At 45.9% G+C, this 21255-nt stretch overlaps 1 protein-coding gene across 38 annotated transcripts in view; it reads right to left on the bottom strand.

Annotated features, from left to right (window-relative positions):
* GPHN (gephyrin) overlaps positions 1 to 21255 on the bottom strand; it is a 2801546-nt gene that overhangs the window by 2053569 nt on the left and 726722 nt on the right. For all 38 annotated transcript variants that reach the window (XM_069638674.1, XM_069638676.1, XM_069638677.1 and 35 more), the window contains exon 4: positions 6010 to 6102. In XM_069638674.1, coding sequence (XP_069494775.1) covers positions 6010 to 6102 — 93 coding nt within the window. The remainder of the gene's footprint in view (positions 1 to 6009; positions 6103 to 21255) is intronic.

The raw sequence follows: 21255 nt of genomic DNA, 5'->3' as shown, positions 1-21255 counted from the left end.
TCATGTCCATTCCTTCCCAGCCTTATGAGAGGAGTTTCCAAAGGTTTGTATGACGTTCCCATTTGTTATCTGTAGCCATTGCAGTGCTAAGAAGGGCTGTGTTCAAGTCTCCCACTACCTCTCTGAGCACCCAGCCGGAAAATCATGCCAGCTACTGCTAGTCTAAAAATATAGTTCCCCATCTCAGAGGTTGAGCCGAATGTGCAAATACACCCCAATGTTCTCAGAAGCAGCATCATATAGATAGCTGTTTGTAACAGGACAGGCTGAATTCAGGACCGGGAGTGTGAAAAAGCTACAGGATTTCTAGGAATCGTCAGTGTATATATTTAAAAATACATTTTTGGGGAAATTCAAAATTTAATTAGCATTTTGTAACAAGAGGTTAAGGCACTCAAAGAAAAAGAAGAAACATTTGCAAAAAAACAATAATCGTTTTATCCTCACTATGTGTTCTTTAGAACCCCTCCCCCCCACCCTGTCCCTCCCAATCTCCCTCGGCATGTAGCCCTAACGACCATGCAAACAATTTTCAGAGGCAATTGTGTGCTCCTGCATTCAATGCCCCTCAGGCTATGCACCATATTTTGTGAAAACAGTAACCATATTTCTCCACCTTTGACCCTGGATGCATTGACAATATAGGTCAAGTATTCCATCCCCTAGATCATTCTGACCTTCCCCAGCCATTCCCTTTCCGTGGGGTCTTTGTTCCGCTTCCAGAACTGAGCAGACAACTTCTGGCTGCCACCAGGAGAGTACTGGCCATGTGGTTTCCCTGTTCCCCTCCCTCATTCTCCTCATACCCCAAAGAGGAGCCCCCATGGGGATGGGCTGCGCGTGATCCCTGTCAACCCCCTTAATCCAGGAGAGGACCACCCCCAGTAGGTATTCATATGGGCACATCACCACCACATGTGGTAATAGTTTGCGCCAGGGGATTGGCACTTCCAGCCTTTTGAATCTGCTCCTGGGTAAATTATGGCCAGGCGGGCAGGGGAGTGGTGCCAACGGTGCAGGATCTTGATAGCCTGCATTCTAAAGTGAAGGGAAGCCGTGGATTGGGAAGCCCTTCTACACATGGTGGCCCATAGTTCATCCGTTATCACTTTTTGTAGGTCCTCGGCTCATCTGTCCCTGGCTTTCAGTTCCCGCAGGGGCTCAGACTTCAGGAGCACTTTATAGATGCTTGCAATTCAACCTTTTGTGTTCCCCCAACCCCTGTAGCAGCAGAGATTCAAAAGTTGTAAGGTCCCTTCTTAAATTGTGCCCCCACCGTGGGGCCTTGAGAGCTCCGTTCAATTGCAAATACCGGAAGGGTGAGCTGGCAAATATGGAGGAGTTCCTCCAGGGGTTCACATAGACAGAAATTCTCCCTCCTCCCACATCTGTCCCGCCCTACTAAGGCCCGCTTCGTACCATTCCTGAAATTGCTGTGGGTCCGCTATGAGATTCCTTAACGGGGGTGCCCAGATACAGCTGAGGGGGGAGGGGCAGGTCATGATCCATCTCATGTCACCTTCCAAATTGACCACAACACTTCCAACAGAGGGTGTTTGAGGACTCTTCATGGTATCTCCCTTTGTGGGACCCACAACCACTCGCCCAGGGTAACCGGGCAAAGGATTGAGCTGTCCATTGCAACATATTGCTTCTCCGATTACGACTCCAGTAGGGTCTACCAACAAACACAACTGAGTTGCCCTGTAATACGTCCCCCAGGTCCGGGAGACCCCCCCGCCCCTTCAGTAATCTGCGTTTGATCATATCTAGAAAGGGCACGGGGACAAGCACTGGGAGCATCTGAAACAGGAACAAGAATTTGGGAAGCATGACCATTTTGATACAGTTGAATCTCGCCATCCATGACAGGTTGAGCCTGGCCCATCGGCCAATATCCCCCTTTATTTTCTCCCAAAAGGAGGGGGGCGGGGAATTCCTGTCAAAAAGGTTGCCACGGTCTGCCGGGATCTCCACCCCTAAGTAATGGAACCCATCCCCCAGCACCTGGAAACCTTCACGTATTCCCCAATCTGGGTTTTCTCGGGTCCGATCGTGTATGCCACGGATTTGCCAAGGTTCACCTTGAAACCGGACATTTGCCCATATACCTCAAGCCTTTCCAGTAGTGCCGGGAGGGAGGCCTGGGGGCAAGATAAATTAGGAGGGCATCATCCCCGAATAGACTTCAATTATATTCTTCCTCCCCCAAGTCCACCCCTCACCTTTGGCTGTTGGCCCTGACATCTACTGCCCACGGCTCCATAACCAGCACATATAGGAGTGGGACGCCCCTGCCTGGTTCCCCTTCCCAACCCGAAAGGACGTGACTCTTCCCTGTTCACTACCACTCTTGCCTTGGGACTGGAGTACAGGGCCGCTATCCAACTCTCCCATTTCTCTCCCATCCCCACCAATGCCAGTACCCCTTTTAAGAACGACCATCTTACGCGGTTGAAAGCCTTCTCAGCATCTAAGGATAGCATCAAGGCTCCCCTTTCTTTGACCATGGGGGAGTGCAGCACATGGAGGGTCTTGCATAGATTGTCCGCCCCTTGCTGCTTCTTAATAAAGACTGTCTAATCCGGGTGGACCAATCTAGGGAGAAGCCTCTCAAGCCTGGTGGCCAGAACCCTCGCGAAAAAGCTTAGCATCCACATTCAGAAGCGAGATGGGCCTGTACGCATGACAGTACGTACGGTCCTTCCTTCGCTGGTTTGGGCAGCACCACTATTCTGGCCTCCAAGAAGGTGGGAGGAACATTGCCTATTTCGCTAGAGGCATTGAAAACCCTTGCCAATGGTGCTGCCAGCAACTCCTGGAATTGTCTGAAGAAGTCTGTGGTGTACCCATACCCCCACAGGGCTTTACCAGCATTCAATCTCCCTATGGCGGCCACTACATCTTTTGACGTGACTTCGGGCTCCAGGGCCGCTAAGTCCTCGGGGGTAAGCTTTGGGATTGCCAAGCTTTTCAGGTATGTCTTAATCGCCTGGTCCCCTGGCTCTGGTGCCCTCCTATATAGCTCCTTGTAGTACTCTGCAAAACATCAGGGTATCCAGTCTTGCAGTCAAACCATACATCCTCCTTTGTCTCGGATCTTCTCCACCCGTCTATCCCCTCTGCTCCCCCTGACCATGTTCGATAGTAGTGACCCCACCCGATCTCCCCTCTCATAATACTGTTTTGTGTAACTCAATTTCTTCAGGACCTCCCCCATAAGCGTGGCGTGTCGAGCCTGCCTTGTGTCTCGAATGAGATGTAGCAAATCTGTCCTGTCCCCCAGTCCCCCATTCAGCTGAGCCCCTGTATTTCTTCCCGTAACTTACTCTCGATGAGCCCTTTCTCCCGTTTTCTCTGGGCCCCCTCTACTATTAACAGTCCCCGTATTGTGGCCTTAGAAGCGTCCCACACAATTTTGGGGTGGACCTCCCCTGTCTCGTTTGGATTTCGTTCCCCAGATATTCCCTGAAAACCAGATCCCGAAGTAAGATATTGTTACAGCGCCACCATAGGTTAACCCTTCTCTTTGCTTCATACTACCACGGCTCCATCACCATTTTGTAATCTGACTGTTTCCACTGTGGGGGATTTAATGTCCTTTGCTTGTTCCCGGGGATCAATAGTAGGTCAATCCTGGTGCAAGTAGTGTTGGGGGGGGGGAGAAGAAGGTATATCCTCCTGCCTGAGTGTGAGAAACCCTCCACACATCCGCCCAAAAGTGGTCCTCGAGGAGAGAAGCAAATTCCCTGTTCTACTTTCCCACCTGCTTAGTTGCTCCCCCTTTCACGGACCACCAGTCTAATCCTGGATCTGCCACCAGGTTGAAGTCACTCTTACTAGTACGTGTCTCTATCCCCATTCCTCCAGTGCCGTAAAGACCCTCCTTGCTTCTGCAGATTCATGCCTGCTATGGAATGGTGCTGGGGCATCTGCCTTGCTGGTTCATGGCTCTCTCTCCCTCTTTGCAACGGTGCTGGCGCTTCCCTGCTGTGTCTGTGCGAGGGGGGGTAGCGGAAATTAGACGGGCACCTTACTTGCATATGCTGACGGGTCTCGTCCGCTCTCCGGTCTCAGCTGGGCCCGGTGCTCTCCAGTTCACTTGACGCTGGAGATGGCGCTGGTGCCCCGACCCACTTTGTCAGCGTTACCCGGGTCTGGGTCCACTGGCACTAGCACCAGAGTGAGGGTTGCACGCCCACTGTTGTCCGCCTTGATATCCATAGCTGTGTCCCGTTCACAGGGGTAATCTAATAACTTTAAAGCCGAGCGTGGAGCTCCACACTCCCAGTCCATATTCATCCGCACCCCCTGGTGGTCCTCCCAAAATATATTTTTTAAAAGGGTGCTATATTCTGAAGAGCATGCAGCGGTTTAATTTCCCCAGTCTGCATGTTCAGATCTTTCCATGATTTTACATTGCCACATCCTCAAAGTGTTATCAATAAGTAGGACACCCCAACATTGGATCGAAGTAGTCAAGTTGCAAGTCTTGGAATATGAGGAGAGCAAATGTCGAAGCAGCTAGTTCTATACAGCCTAACACTGGGGTCAGCCGGTTTCAGAAGGCTCCTAACGTGCAGCGGCACCGGGAACAGATGCATTGGGCGATAGAGATTTGCCCAGAATCAGACAATGTGTTGACGTGATGAAACCGGATTGTGACTCTGGTCTCCTTGGTCCACAGTCAGCAGCTTAACCACTAGACCCCAAATCCCTTGATTAATGGTCTGCGTAGCAATTCAATGGACCCCTTAAGTGCAAGGCTATTATGCAAGTCTATGCAAAAAGGACGAGCATACTGGCCTGTGGCACTTTTAAGGGCAGAGAGTATGACCATGATCTTCCCATCTTAAGCATCAGACGGGGGGGAATGGCCCGTATGCTGGGTAGATTAATGCAAACTGCCATCAGTTGATCGTATTTAAAATGTATACAGGAGCATTCCTTAACAGCGTGCTCTACACCATCATCAGGGCATGAAACCTTCCTACAATTACTGCTGTTTTGACAAATTCAGGAAGGCGACCCAAAATATATCTCCACTGACCACCCAGCTGTTCGATACAATGTCATTTCAGAGATGCCTGGTCCACATTTCAATGCATCACAGCGTCTACCTGGCCAAACTGGTCCAAACGCCTGAAGGCCACAAGGTGAACACAGTATCACACACGCTACCTTTGTCTCCATATGGTAATTTCTTACAGTAATGATTAAAGATCATGGCTACCCATTGCTTAAAATAAAGAGTGCAAGATTAAGAATGCAGTTCCAACGCAAGGCCCTACTGGTCACTGTATTTACGACAAAATATTGACCTCTGTTAGAACTGGCTGCCAACAAATTCTTTATTTGTATACCTTTGCACGCACAGAATACCTACACGCCTTGGCAGAAAGTATGGCCAAACGTAGTATGACTCACTGCAGGACTGAAGACACCAGCAGGCCCACTTTATGGGAACAGAGTAAAATATTAATTTGAAACAAAATGGGGGGGGGGCAATACAAAATGAGGGTTAGGTGCAATAACTATGATGTGGTGCCCAACTCAGGCGACACAGACAACTCGTTTTCAGGATTACCCTCATTAATATTCATGGGGTACATTTGCATACATTTAGATTCATTCTATGCAAATTCATCTCAAGAATATTAATGAGGGATATCCTCAAAATGTGACATGTTTCCGGCCCTCAAGGCCTGGAGTTGGACAACCCTGCAAGGAAATCAAACCTATACCCCAGTATATGTGCAAACACACGCCATGACCAAATAGCTGGGACTCTAATAAGGTCTGTAGTCTCTTATATACTAAAATTAATAAGCAGCACATGCTTGCCTAACCATATGTTACTGAAACCATAGCATATGGGTTGAACATATCTAGATCCCGGTCGCTGGAAAAGAAGCAAATTAGAACATAAATAAGATGAAAAGATACTGTGCTTATTGTTTTAGAAATATCTTGACAGATGTTGTATGAGAAACTCAAACAGTGTCTCACCTCTGGAGTGACATCGCGTGGAGCAAACCCCGTTCCTCCCGTTGTTAAGATTAGGTTCAGCTCTTTTTCATCGCACCAGTCTACCAACGTTTCCTGAAAGAGAATAGGAGCATTTCAGACATGGTAGTCAAGATTTTAGGGGTGGGCGAACCTTAAAGTGCGTGACTCGAATAGTAGCGAGAAGTATTAAAATTGCCTGAACCCAGCGAAATCCCTATAGCCATAAAGGGATGCAAACCAAACCTTAGAATGTTTGATTTGGTTCGAAGCACAGGTCGCTTATTGGCTTCGCCAACTTCTGTATATAGGCCTAACATCAGAATAAAAACACATTAATGAAAATATATACAAGGTAAAAGAAAATTAAATTATTAGAAATTAAATGAAAACACAAACGGCTGCCAAAAGTTTGAGGGGGTTTGAGCCAAGAATGTTCATCTACTCGAGCCGTTTCAGCCGTGGGCGAAGCCTTTCTTGGTTTCATTTTCACATTTTAAACCCACTGTTAACTTTTGTTAGAATCATACACTAGCTACTTCTCCCACCTTTCTGTTATAGGCGTATTTTAGAATATATCAGTATAGCTGTCAAATTTGGCAATTTTAGCGAAAATGCAGCAGTCTTTTTGAACGAAGGCCTATTCCATAAATGAACTCATTCACATAGGAAAAGTCAGAAAGTGGTAGGGCAGAATTATTGCCATTTGAATTCTTTAATACCAGATAACACTGCGTAAGGTTTTTGCAGTTTGCATCAATAAAAACAATTTTCGGTTGAGCCCGAAATTGTTTTTAATTCTCCTGACTAAACAACACATACAGGGCTGCTGCTACAGAAAGGCAATTTAATTGAGATGTCACAAGGGCAACCAGCACAGCGACAATAGTGGGAGCTATGTATTTTTTTCAAACATCAGATTTGACCCAATGGCAAAGGATTACATGAGCCAAAATGGTGCTTGGCTGCAACCAGTATTAATCACCGCTCCAGGGCTGATTTGATAGAAAAAGGACGAAGAGCGCTCCAATTGCACTACATTTTAGGTACAATTTCAAGGCCTTTGAGCAACAGACAATATTTAACATGTTCGATATATAAATAGTGCAGAAATGTAAAGGCTCTGCTTCAAGGTCATTTTCACAGGGTCTGAATCAGCCTAGAAAATGGTCACATGATCAATTAGCCATTCGCTATCACACACTTAATCAGTCATTATGGAATGTGAGAATGCCACAGCGCTTTAAGAGACTTCTCTTAGACTGTCAGCATGGCAGGCGGTTTCTTCTCGGTCCCCGTAGACCGGGATTAAGATCCCCTTAAATGAGTCCATATTTTGTACCTGTTTTTAGGCATTTTAATCACCTGAATGACATTCCAAGCAATATGGCCACTTAGCACTGGAACCCACAGACCTTAAAGAAGCATTTAGGTTTTTTCTCTCTGCCTAAGTGCTCAAACCTGAAAGTGCCAGAAGCATGAACCATTTGGCTTCTACCGGATTTCAACTAGGTACCCTGATGGATACAGAATTAGAAACTATGCCTGGTTTCACTATTCAAACTGATATTTGAGTGCACCTCTAAATACTAGTTAAGCAACCAAGTACTAATGCAAACAATATAAACAATGTTTCTCCACCTACTCCCTTGCCACTTCCTTTCCATCTCCTACTCCTCTTTTCTTCACACCTTTAGGCTTCACATTCCTCCAAACTACACTAGAGTCAGGTGTTCCAGGTCCAAATACGCCATTCCCTAATGACCTCCAAGTTAAAATAAAGTTTAGCATGTCATTGCTACTACGGTTACCAGATGAATCCATGCCCTATGGGATACCCTACTCCAGTCCCAGGCTTTGCTTTCACTCTAGTTCAGTTTAGTCAACTGAATATTAATGCGAGACTACATCTTCCTGAATGCAATGCATAGAGCATAGGGAAATAATATTCCAGAACTGGTGTTGCCCCCGGGACCGGTCCTCTTTGGGATGATCATCTTGCACTTGAGTTACCCAGTACATTTGGTTAAGAAAACGAACACAGCTGGGGGTTCAGCAGATGCACAAATGTCTTTATTGTGGTCATCTGTGCAGTGCATCTGTGCACCAATAGCAATGCATTATAGTCAGTGGGTGTTGTATGTTCTTGGGCAGGAAATGATTGAAAGTATTTTTTATCAAGCAGGAGCGTACAAACTACAATACCTCGAATCGGTATTTCTTTCTGACACCGTCCCGAGTGTTTTGGTGACCGTTGGGCTCGGATGGATAGGGATGGTGAAAAAAAACAGCGACGCAAAAAAAAAAAAAAGCACAATTAACGTCCACTCCGTCACACTGTGGGCGTGGGGGGATGGGAGGGTTAGGGGGACACTGCCCCACAGTGCTGGAAATGGGAAAAATGTACTGAGGGGGAACCCGCTCATCCTTGGAGGGTGGGGCCGTGGGGAGGAAGGGGTTTGGTCCCAGGCCAGATCACCAATACAGTATCTCTTCATAGAACTCAATCCTGGCAATTTGCATAAAAGCAAAGAGGATTATGGGAGCGTAAGTATGTCCAGAATTTTACAGTTGAAACACGTCTTACGTTATGTTATGTTACTTTGCATTTATATAGCGCCTTATGTACCATTGGTATGGCCTCAAGGCGCTGGTAGGTTTAACGCCCTCGGGAACCGAAGTTCAAGTCAGTAGAGAGAATAGAGGGAGTCAAAGGTGCGTGTGCGCACCGGATATGTGTGCAGCTGATTCATTCATGTGATAGCTGCTTCTTAGCGATAGGTGTGGTGGTTGTGAGATAAAGAGTATGTGTTAGTTCTAGTAGGTTTTTTCCAGACCGATTCTGGCTGCGTTAGGCCTGAGGAGAACCGGAGGGTGTGTAACCAGCAGTGTTTAGTTAGGCTGATAGGGAGTATGAGGCTGATGAAGGTATGAGAACAGCTATACCGAATGGTGTCATACTATCGCTGTGTTCTAGTTGAGTGGTTTTGTAAAGAAGAGAGTAAGCGTGGAGATGTGATATGGTGGTTTACCTTGGGTGTTTGCGATCGGGTTCACTCCAATAGTTCCATGTACTCAGACCGTTTTAAGCACTCAAAACCGTTCTTTTCCATGCTCTTTCAAACCATTCCATTTAAGTCATGCCGTTCCATGCACTCCAATCTGTTCCACGCACGCCTAGCCATTTTATGCACACCTCCTAGCCATTTCATGCAATGCTCCTTTCATTCGTTCTACCCACGTTATCCTTTCTTCATGCATCATCCATCCACATATGTCATCTTCACACGTTCCATCCATGTCACTGGTTCCACCCACTTCACCCGTTCCACCCACTTCACCCCATCATCAACCTACTTGATCCGTTCTACCATTTCACCCGTTCCACCTACTTCACCCATTCTACACCCGTTCATCCGTTCATCCACATACTTCACATGTTCCATCCAAAACCTACCTGTTCATCCTTTCTGCCTTGTTCATCCGTTCCACCCAGTTTATCCGTTCCACCCAGTTCATCCGTTCCACTCACATATTTCACCTGTTCCAACCACATTTTTCACTTGATCGATCCATTGTGTCGACATACTTCACGCGTTCCTTCGTCATACTTTACCATCCCATTCTTCCAGAACAATCGTCTGTTCCTACCACCCACTTCACCTGTTTCTTCCCCTTACTACACCCGTTCCTTCCAACCGCTTCACCCGTTCCATCCGCATACATCACCCGTTCCATCCACATAGATCACCCGTTTGCTCCACACTTGACACCCGCACCGCACTCTACACCCGCACCGCACCATACTCTACACCCGCTCAACACCCTACATCTGTTCAACACCACCGCACCCTACATCCACTCTACACTCTAAATCTGCTCAACACCCTACATCCGCTCCATTCTATTATCCACTCACACAACCTACATCCGTACCACAACCTACATCCGCTCTATGCCTTTATTCATTTTGCGCACTCATCCGCTCTACACACTTCGTACATTCATCCTGTATTATCGGTTCAGCCCATGTCACAGGTCGTACGCACTTGGTCCGTTGCGTGCTCTCCATCTGTCCCATGCACTACACCTGCCTCATGTACTCGAATGGACTTTTCTGTACTTTCCATTTATTCCATGCCATCTGTCTGTGTACTCATCCGTCTCCTGTATTCATCTTTCCATCCTCTTCGATTTAATCATTTCGTCCATTTTGTTCCTTTCGTCTATTGCAATCATTTAATTGATTTCAACCGCTTAACTGCTTTCGTACAATTCATTCTTTTTATCCACTTCACTGATTTGATCAACTTCACTCATTCTATTCCGTCATTCTATTCCGTTTGCCCTTTTAGTTTACATTAGAGGTTATAAGTTGTCGATTTCTCGTTTGGATCTTGATGTTGTATTGGTATTTGTTTTATTGTTATTTAAGATCTAGTAGTTTGGGTTAGTTGAGTTGTTGTTATCCACTTTATTCTTCACGTCCACATTGATCCTCTTGTCCATTTAGTTTATTTTGTCAATTTCCTTAATTTCAGCCACTTTACTGCTCTCGTACAACGTATTCTTTTTATCTACTTCGCAGGTTTGATCCTTTTACTCGTTCTATTTTGTTTGTCCTTTTTTAGCTAACCAATAGAGGTTAGTTTTCGATTTCTCGCTTGGATCATGATGCTGCATTGCTATTTATGATCTAGTATTTGGTTATGATTCAGTAAGAAACCCCTTTGAGCGAATAATGGAAGTTGGGCTCTGCAGTTTCAATTCCTCACACTACTCTCCCTAAGAAAAAAAGTCTCTACATTGCAGGACATATATAACAGTCTGGGCAGCCATCACAAGAGCGTGTAGCTTTTGGCTGTTTCTGTATTCAGTTGACCATGCTGAGTCTACTGAAAGTGTCTGTTTGGTGAAACGTGGTTTGCTCATGCATGTGATAACTCTGCTTCAGGAGCAATTTTGCTGGGAGCGTCCTGTTCTGAAGCCGAGGGCACAAGCAACCTGTGCTTCTCTGAGCAGACTGCTTTCATAAGACTTGGCCATGCGGCAGTACTGCCGAGTCTTCTGAAAACCATCTGCGAGTTGAAGCACAGTTTTGAGTGTCGTGGACAACCCCCTGGGACTGGGGATAGAGGGTCAAGACATGTTTTAACAGAGCGAGCCCCGCTCCATCGTGCTCTGGCCCATTTGCTGCTCTGCTGTCCCAGACAGCTCCGGGGCCTAGGAGTATGAGTGGGGAAGCTGACGTTCGTTTGGGCAATGCTCGGTGTGGTGAAGCTTCATGTGCCATACTGGAGAGAGGAAGCCCAGGTGAATGGGATTGCGGGTTAGCAGCATTAAGCCCAGGGCCACCAGGTCATCAGGGAGGCTTGGGTGAAAGGGAAGGCCATTGCTGGGCTGAGACAGTCCCCGGCCGGAACCACGCTAAGTACGGGGGCCCTGGAGTGACGTGTATTGTGCAGTGACAATGAGCTCAGAAGTGTGCCCATTTCAGAAAGGGCATGGTGAGACAGCTGGTTATGGTGGTGTGGTCTGCAGAGCCCGGACCCTAGCAGTGAGCTATCCCGGCGTATTACCAGCACCGCCTGCATGATGGTGCCAGGTGGTGGCACTCTGGTGAAGCTGGGACTCCTGTGCCAACGATAGGATCAGAAGGCCGGCCTGCCCATTTAGCAATGTTCAGGCGCAGTGCAGTAAAGGGTGATGGCCTCGCCCTGTGGAGTACCCATCTTGCAGAGCAACCATGGCTGGGGCAACATGGAGTAGTATTGCAGGGGCAGCAGCAGGGGTCATGAGGGTACCTGGTCTGAGCAAGTCATCAGACTAACATACTCTAAAAAGGAAACGGTGCACTAAACCCATTAAGTAACTGTAGCACCTGGGGCTATTGATGAAGCAAGTTCTGGAAACGGTGTGTGCACTTATGCCGCTTAAGTACCAACTGCCCGATTAGGGACATTCGGATGGGGCCAATTGTGTTCTATGGATTGAGGAATTCGTGTGGTGAGTTACTGGAAATCCTCATTGGGGTCAAAAGCTATCCAAGTGTTGAGTGATCATTTCAGCCAAAGAACTCAGGCTGGCAGTCCTTTTCCGCTACATTTGTTTTGTTGCACATTGCCTATTGTGGTCTTCCTTCCATAGCTGGTCTGGGGAGGATGAGTGATATGCAGAGCAGCCCCCCTCTGGCGTGGGGACTGGACCATCCACGTGCTAGTGTAACAGTACCCTGTGCTATAGAGTCCTCTTCTGATCTTAATTGGGATTCGCGTCAAATAAAACTATGTCAAGAATTCGAATATGAAATGTGCTAACAAATTAAGTTAAACGCAATTTCAATTGAAGAAAAATGCAACTTGATTTCAGAAACGTTCACACAAGTCAATCCACCGGGAAAGTTGCAAACCTCTGTGTCTGAGATAAGACTGTAGGAGAGGAAACGAATAACTCGATGTGGGAGACTGGATGATGCAGAGGCTTCACCATTTGGGGGTTTTGTCTTTCGGAAAAGGAAACTGACATGCTATGATCTGTACAACTAAGTCATTGTTAGGAAGGGGTCAGTGGTAATAACTTTTCTGGAAACAAACCGACAAATGCAAGTTAAACCTTATAAAACCTCGACAGGCAAACGTCCCAGCAGGCCACTGAGCACAGTACCTGAGGAGGTTCGAGGGAGGTTCGAGGCATCTCAACTTGCAAACCAATGTGCGAAGGCAGGTGAAATGGGTGGCTGTGGTCTTCACATTTTAAGCCACCCTTCCTCTGAACCTTACATTCTTACCTCCCATAAGCCTTAGCGGGTTATGGTAATGGCTGAGTTTTAACACAACCCCTTTCCCCTGTTCTGCCAATCCACACATGCTTGTTTTGTTCCTCATGGGGTGAGGGGTGGAGGGTGGGGGATGGAGATGGAGAAGAGAGAGAGAAAAATGGCATTGTGAGCTATAGAAATGGGACCAGTCTGCAAACGGCCTGGGTAAGACTTTAGGGTTGCAGGAAGGCCTACTCCTGCATTACCCCAACTAACCGCCTCCCCAAGAGCTCCTACCACCTTACACCAAATACACAAACCCCCCACAGAAGGCCACCACAGGCCCAGTTGTTAGCACATCAACACTACCCGAGCCACGACTACACTCTCCTCTTAAACCCTATCGCACTCTCCCACATCAGGAGCTATCCAGACCCCCAGCGCTGCAGCCCAGATATTGGGCTCTTCCCTAGGGATAACATACTCCAAAGAACTGCTGCCAAACCAATAGAAAGCAGAATGGTGCTCTGGAACCGGGTGTGTTCGACTTGAACCCGTCAACATCAGAGGTAAGTGCAACCATTGAAATGTGTAAAAAAATAAATAGAAGTGGGTAGACTGACCCCCCTTCCAATTTGGCCTTGGTAAACTGAAGAGGCCAATCACGGAAAAGAGGCCATCCCTTTCAAGAAAGGAATAGGAAATAGCTGTCCAATCAAAACGGATGACCACTAAGCTGGCATGTGATCATTTAGACATTTTTGGGAGTGTGGTAAAAGATTCGTAAGGAGATGCACAAGGGAACTTGGGGAGAACGATCTGGGTAATAAATAAGAAGGATTGACCGAAATAATCTCGGTGGAACCGCTAACCACAACAAGGGACACATGCTTGGGATCTTTGACCAAAGGAAGGAGATTAGTAGGGAGACTGGTGGAAGATCCCGGAATGATGTTGGATTTTTGACCAGATTCCTGTCCTGTACCTGAAAGATGACCTGGCTGCCCTTTCCTATGCGCAAACCCAGAGATGACTATATAAGTTAACTTGTTCAACCAAACCGAATCTTGTGAGGATCTGCTTGAGTTCATCATTTTTCCTTAATCGGTGGGTGGGGGTGGGGGGGCTGGCAGTAGATCCGTAGGAATTTTATTAAATAATAATGTAATTAATTCCCATATAGCCCAATTACTAGAGTCATTTTGTTGAAGTTCGAAATCAACAACACTGCTTCCAGTGTGAATACAAAACTATAGCCTATAAAATCATTGGGTATTCCTATTATGTTTGCAATCCCAAACCTCTGTAAAGGAAGGGGTGCATAAAAACGAAATTATCTACTGCTTTCCGACTCCCCTGAACCATGCATTAAGGCAGAGGGGTCTGAAATGATCAACAGAATAACTGCGTTTTGTGCTGGGACAAATAAAGTGTTTTCCTAAAGAAACAGGATAAAGTCCCCGATTTCAAAAGCGCACTTTCTACAGAGAGTGGGAAAGTGTTCCCGGAGAGAAGGGAGATTTTGCATTGTAGATTGGGGTTGAAAAAGGTTTTCTACAAAATTATATGAAAGTTTGTTTTAAAAGTGTGTTGTGCTATAACATTGTGTGCATTGCAAAGTGCACAGGGAGATTAAAACAGAGTGCTGCGCATGTCAAATTTTATTTTTGCCAATAGTAAAGAGTGGCATTTTATTTAAATTAAAGTTTGTGAAAAGTGAACCTCAGACAAAGTCTATGGTGTAGTTAAATTATTTTGTTATGTTTCAAGGAGCTGCAACATTTGGGCATTCAGGGATGTTTGTGTGTGATGAAAGTGTTGAAATGTGCATTGGACCTGTATTCTATTTACTGGAGATTGAAAAGCAAAAACGCACATGTGGTCTAATCTCAGATCTTTTATTACTGAGTAGCCCCCAAAAGGTGAATTCTTTGCAATGAATCTTTGTTTCGGTGCCACAGAGAATGTGGCAGGTCACGTGAAGTAGTGTAAATGACATTTTCCAGAATAATGAATAGAAATATATTCTTTCTATACACCGGCCTGGTTCTTGGCTCAGCATTGCTAAAAGGGGGAAGAGATTGACCATTTCTAGATGGGTCACAGACGGGGCTAGGTAGAACCTACAGTTATTGTTCAGCGCTTTTGATTAGGGAGGGAAAGAATTCCCTTTATTAATTGTGGTCCCATAAATATATCTCACAGTAGTGATATCCAGGGTTGCTTTCTCTGCCTTGCAGGGACTTCAATGCTTCTCTTTCTTACATAAAGGCATTTTTAAGTTAATCAGTTTTGTATTCAACTTTTCTTTACTTGTACTGTGACGAGTTTCTTGAACTGTATAACTATTCCCTTTTGGCTTCCTGTTCTCCCAGTTACCTTCAATAACGTCGGGGAACGTCTCTGGGATCCGTGCCCGACTGGGAGCTTCTCTCTCCCTCCTCGTTGCGGTGGGCTCACTGTCGTCGGTGTCCTCTTCCTGGGATTCTCCTGTTCCTGTGGCATCCCAGTGTTTCTTCAGGTAATTGGATTGATTGCATCTTGCCTCCCGGGATGGTTTCAGTGTTGGTTTGATGGCCATCTGCCCACCACGTATCGTTCGTGATCACACCACCACCTTGTTTGGGCTACAGCCCTCTGTGCTTCCTACATCTGGGATACGCTGTGTCTCTGGTGTCTCCCCCTCTCCTTCGAGCACAAGCTTGAATGTCGCGGCCTTCGCAGCTTGTTGCTGCTCCGCCTCCTTCAGGTGTTATGCAGGAAGGGGGCCTCTGTTGCCTGCGTATGCATGTCTCCCTTTTCAAGTTGTTCGGCATTACTCGCTATTCAACATACTTGTCTCAGTTGATTGTAGACTTGTATTTAAACTGGATACATTCTCTTTCTTCTTTATAATGGTATAGATTGGCTTTTTCTTCACCCAAGTCTTGGGACTTGTAAGTCCTTGATATTTTAGAGCGTCCCATGTAGGCCATTATGTATAACGGTTTCAGGAGTTCCTCACAGGAACAGGAGTCCTTGTCCCCTAAGGGGGAGTCTCTCCCTGGGAGGTGCCACTTGCCTCAACCCCCTAAGGAGGGTGTTGCACAGCAGGCTCAGCTCCCTATCCTTACAGGCGGGGGCACCCCCTTGGGGAGAAAGGACAAATTCCCTCGATTTGTCACACAAGGGACATTATTGGGCGGCACTTTAGGCTGCATCAATCAATGTGCTTATGAGACATGCCCTTTTCACATGAGCCACCTCTTTGCCACACAGCAAATCCTTTACATATTCCATCTTCACGGGGACAGAAACTCCCAGCCACTACTTTGCCGAATTTCTTCTTCACAGGCCCAAAGCATCCAGCCGCTTCTTTCCACATTTCTCCTTCACAGGGATATAGCCCACAGCCTTGTCCTTCCCACATTTCTTCTTCACAGCAAAAGAGCACCCACCTGCTTCTTTCCACATTTCTTTTCACAAGCATAGAGCGCCCAGCTGCTTCTTTGCCACATTTCTTCTGCACAGGGATATAGCACCCATGTGCTTCTTTCCACATTTCTTCCACACAGGGATATAGCAGCCATGTGCTTCTTTCCACTGTTGTTCTGTACAGGGATTATAGCATCTAGCTGCCTCTTTGCCACATTTCTTATGCACTGGGATATAGCACCCAGTTGTGTCTATCCACACCTCTTCATTACAGGGATAAAGACCCAGCAGCTTCTTTCCCCATCTCTTCTTCATAGGGATATATCATCCGGCTCGCTATTTGTTATCCAGACAGGAGGATTGTACCTGCCCACTTCTTCCTGATCCAGAATTATAATGCCAATTTTACTGATAAGTTACTGGCAAGGGATATGGTGCCCTTCCCACTGACAAGCAATCACTCTCCATTTAGATGATTCAAGTGACCCCAGATCCTGGGAAGCACACTTAGTTTTTTCCATAGCTATAGGGTCAGCCATCACAGATGACGTGCATTAGGCAAGGTGGTATCAATGCCAGAGATGGCAAGAGGATCCCCACTGAGAGCTCCTGTGTGCAGGTAGTCCCTCACCTGGCTACTGCTAGTGACCAGGTCAAGTAGCATCGTACTGATAGTACACCCAGTGGCTGAATCGTGTCCCTTTGGAAATAGTCACAGAAATACAAACTGGGGAAATGGTGTTGCTCTTTTGTTTGTTTGCCCCTTCACTGATCAAAGGATAACAGGTTTGAATTCCTCTCTTCTATTCACAAACATGTAAACAAACAGGGCTATCCTGTCATCAAATACCAATTATTCAAAAATGGTTCCACACTGAACTGACTTTACCACCTGTGAGGAATCCCAGGATATTGTCACTGTTTCCAGGAGTGAAGACTCTTCACATGAGGCTGGGGAGGTGAGGCAGCTACCTGATGGTCCCCCAGGGGGTGGTACTCAGTGGGTGGATCTCATGGGGAGGGAAACCCTCCATGGGACCAGTGACCAGCAACTTGGAAGAACACGGTATTCCGTTTTTTCATTTATGTCCTCTCCTTCCATTCGCTTCACGCAGTACCTGTGGTCCTCCACACCTCTATCTGTGTAGAGTTGAGGAATCCAAGTCCCAGGAGAATACTGAGATAAAGGAGAGTGCCACTGAACTCTGTGATGATCATCAGTTCAGTACTGTGACAAGGAGGAAGGATGGAGCAATGTAGAATACATATGAAAACCAACATACACAGTCTAGTTGCTGGAGACTGCCTATTGGTTTCCCAAAGTACAAACCGAGAGTGAAGTTTGAATGCCACAGACGGGGAGAGACAGGAAGAAGCTGTAAACAAGGATGATGGTGGAGAGAAGACACCACCTCCAAGGGTGCTGCCAGGAACTAGCTGACAACGAGAGACCGAAGAGAAACCAAGTAGGCAGAAGACTTGAGACGCCTCCTAGAGGGAAGCCGCACAGTGCATCTCACTCAAGCAGGGACGCGGACAACAGCAGGAGCAGAGAGAGAAGTATCAGAAGCTCACCCAGAAAGTCAGAGAAGCTCAAGTATGACACCATGCAGCAGGAACCCAAAAACAAGGTACGGGTGCTGCCTGGGTCCATGAGAGTGGCTGGGAACCGAACAAGGGAAGCCTAAGAAGGGTTGGGAACCTGGTACAAACTAAAGCTGATGATATATAGGTCAAGTACCCTAACAGAAATATAAAGACATGGACATTTGCTGCATCAGTAGACACTTGGCAGGAGAGTAAACCAAGAGTCTTAGAAAGCCACTACAGAAGGGTCTGGGACCCAAGTGAACCACAGAGGCAAAACCACAGTAAATGGGTTTGGGAATCGAAAGAAAAACAGAGGCAAAGCCCAGATAAGAGGGTCTGGGAACCTGTGAAAACCAAGAAGGGAGAGAGTGAAACGAACGGTATAAAATATCCTATGTGGAACAGTACCTGGCAGGAGAGTATACCAGGTGAGTGAAGTTGGGGTAGAGAACCCATGAAAGCAACACACCAGGGTCTAGAACCGATATGAAGTTGGGGAAGGACCACAAAAGCAAAGCACAAGGTTCAGTGACCCACCCCAGAGCGAAGAAACCTATATTGAAGGAACAGAGGCCCAGAGCAAGTCGGAGAGAACTCGAGAGAATATAACGGGGCCTGGGAGCCACACAGAAGAGAAGAGGTTTGCAAAAAAAGATGCCCAGTTAATGTAGTGTAAGGGACAGAAACAGGTTTGACACATGATGGTGAACATATTTTTACAAGAAATCCTGACTTAGTGCTTAGTGTTTTTGTTGAGGTAGGACAAACCCTCATGGAAATAGGGCAGGATAGGTTTTTCCTTTCCTTTCATAATAAAAGTCTTTGCCAACAAGCATGCATCCACTGTGTCAGACTCTTACTTATACACCCTTACACACCGTACATAGGTTTCCGTACCATTCTCAATATATCTAGTTGCAGTCTTATCAAATTCAGTAGGTTCTCTAACAAAAGGTAAATGACAAATCTAGGGTTTAGGACTTGCATCAAAATAAACATAAGTAGGGTGTATTTTTCATGTTAAATGTCTTTAGTCTATTACATTATTTTATAAGGTTGTAATTATTACTTTAATTTTAATCAGCAGTATTTAATTTCGGTCGGTCAATGTATCATTCATATGTGGTTTGTGTGAATGTGTGGCCTTGGACCAAACATCTGATGTGCCAAAACATGCATGATGACCACTGCATTTCTTTGTTGCATCTTTTTATTTTTTATTCATACTTTTACTGTATATTATTTACTATTATTGGCACATGTTAAGGTCAAACATTTGTCATGTCAAAACTGCATTTTATTTAAAAATAAATAATGTATTATACTAATTGATATCTGTCTATATCAATACTTTGGCTCATTGCTTTATTCTCATTTGGGACATTTGCTTTAATAAGTTGTATTTAAAGGTATTTTTAAATCCAAAGTGTATTGAATTGATAGCCGCAGGAATCAATCCTTTTATGTGTATATGGGATTTGCATGTAAGAAATGGAACTGGGATGCAGAGCGCAAGGTGGTCTTAGCTTGTGGGACCCACGTCACTGTTTTCCAAATGCGTCTAATGATAACCAAGTATGAGAGCCCAGGAGCGACTGTTGTTCCAATTAGAAGCGAAAGAATGCAGGTGTTGCCAACTGTAAGAACTTGTGATCTCGCAATCATTTCATTCCAGCAACCTCCACCCAGTTTGTAATTTTGGAACAATACCCTGTATTAACCTCCACCCCCATGTCATCGCCAGCCTCCACCTTCACACCTCCGCCCTCCTTTGCTTACAGGCCACCGTGGAAACGAAAATGGGCTCCGTACATAGCTACCTTTCACATCTCCCATGGCAGCCATCTTGATTTGTGAATTTTTGTGTTCATCAATGCAATACCACTAATTACATAAAAAACATCTTAAAATGCCCCACAAGCTTTCCCAGTACTTTTCCACTGTGCAAATGGAAGTGGAGCTAAGCCGTACCTGCATAGTAATGGCCCACCGGTTTGTCCTGGATCCACAGCCATTATCAACATGATACCACTGTCAACTTTAGGACATCCAAGTATCTTTCATTTTATAAAAACGTGCAGCTGAACTCAGAACCACATCAGCAGTGAATACGTCATGTGTGAACCTATATACAGGAGGGATCCCTCCATGTAAGAGTAGTAGGAAACCCCAAAACGTGATACTCAGGCATACATACATACATACATACATACATACATACTGCTCGTAGCTGGGATTTAGAGTTCCCTCAGACCCCTGGCCACACAAGATTGAAAACGGCTTTCACATATTGGTAATGGCAGAGGTACAAACAATGCTAGCATTCTTCACGCAAACTTCTCAGAACATGCATGTTGCATCCCTACTGACATTAACACCAAGCTACTGACCATTGTAGACCTGGAGTGAGTTGTCAATGCCTTGATGAAGACTATTTACAACAACATCTACACACTTGAGAGGATTTACTTGCCTTTTTCAGAGAAGCCGCACCTATAGAAAAGATTATAGCCTCATTCAATGAATGGCTGCACAGGAATAACAGAGCAATCCAAGCACAGTTCAGTGCTGTAGAGGTTTTTCTTTCTACTTAGTAAAATGATATTAAGAACAAGATTATTAACTTATATCTTCGTTCATTTGTGTGACGTTAACTGATGAGAAAGGCTTAACTAGATACAGGACGCAGCAGGGTTTGAGGGGTGTAGTCCGAAGAACTTACATGGCAAGTTTTTAAGGGGTTTCTGAAGTACATTTTCAAAAGGTCTTTTGTTGCCGGCACTATCCCTCTTTGTGATGTTTTAGCAATGGATTTTATTCAGCGCATGGTTTACTGCATCCATAACAACCATGCCATGGAAAACGTGAGGCTTCATGCCATGGCAAACTTGAGGCTTAATGGTATGGCAAACTTGAGGCTTCACGGCATGGCTAACGTGAGGCTTAATGGTATGGCTAACGTGACGTGAGGCTTCACGCCATGGCAAACGTGTGAGGCTTCACGGCATGGCAAACGTGTGAGGCTTCACGGCATGGCCAACGTGAGGCTTAATGCATTCTACAATAGTTGAGATAGCTTCTTAGGGGCGTCCTAAAAAGATGATGATCATTCTTTGAGGGTGTCCCAGATGGAACAAAAAGGCAATCAGTAACCCAGTGGGCATAACCAAGACTTCCCTGACCCCAGATCTTTGCTTCCCGAATCATGGGACTGATTGAGAAAGTGATTAAAAAAGACTTCCGGCAAAATGCTGTAACCTAACACATAGAAACAATGAGCTTTGATTACAACAAGGCTTGGGGACTATCCAAGTGTGTTGCCACCGGCAACTAGTGAAGTGAGGCAGGGATGGGGGCATCCGAGGTGAAGAAGAAGCAGTGCTGCTGCAAGAGTTGGTGAGCAGAGTAGTCACGGATTTAGGACAGATCTTGCTAGACCAGTCGTTTTTTCGAGGCAATACAAAATTCGAGATACCGGAATTAACTTT

The sequence above is a fragment of the Ambystoma mexicanum genome, chromosome 14, assembly GCF_040938575.1.
Source record: "Ambystoma mexicanum isolate Mex_15411 chromosome 14, UKY_AmexF1_1, whole genome shotgun sequence".
Taxonomy (NCBI): Eukaryota; Metazoa; Chordata; class Amphibia; order Caudata; family Ambystomatidae; genus Ambystoma; species Ambystoma mexicanum.
This window is presented reverse-complemented; position numbering and strand designations above follow the sequence as displayed.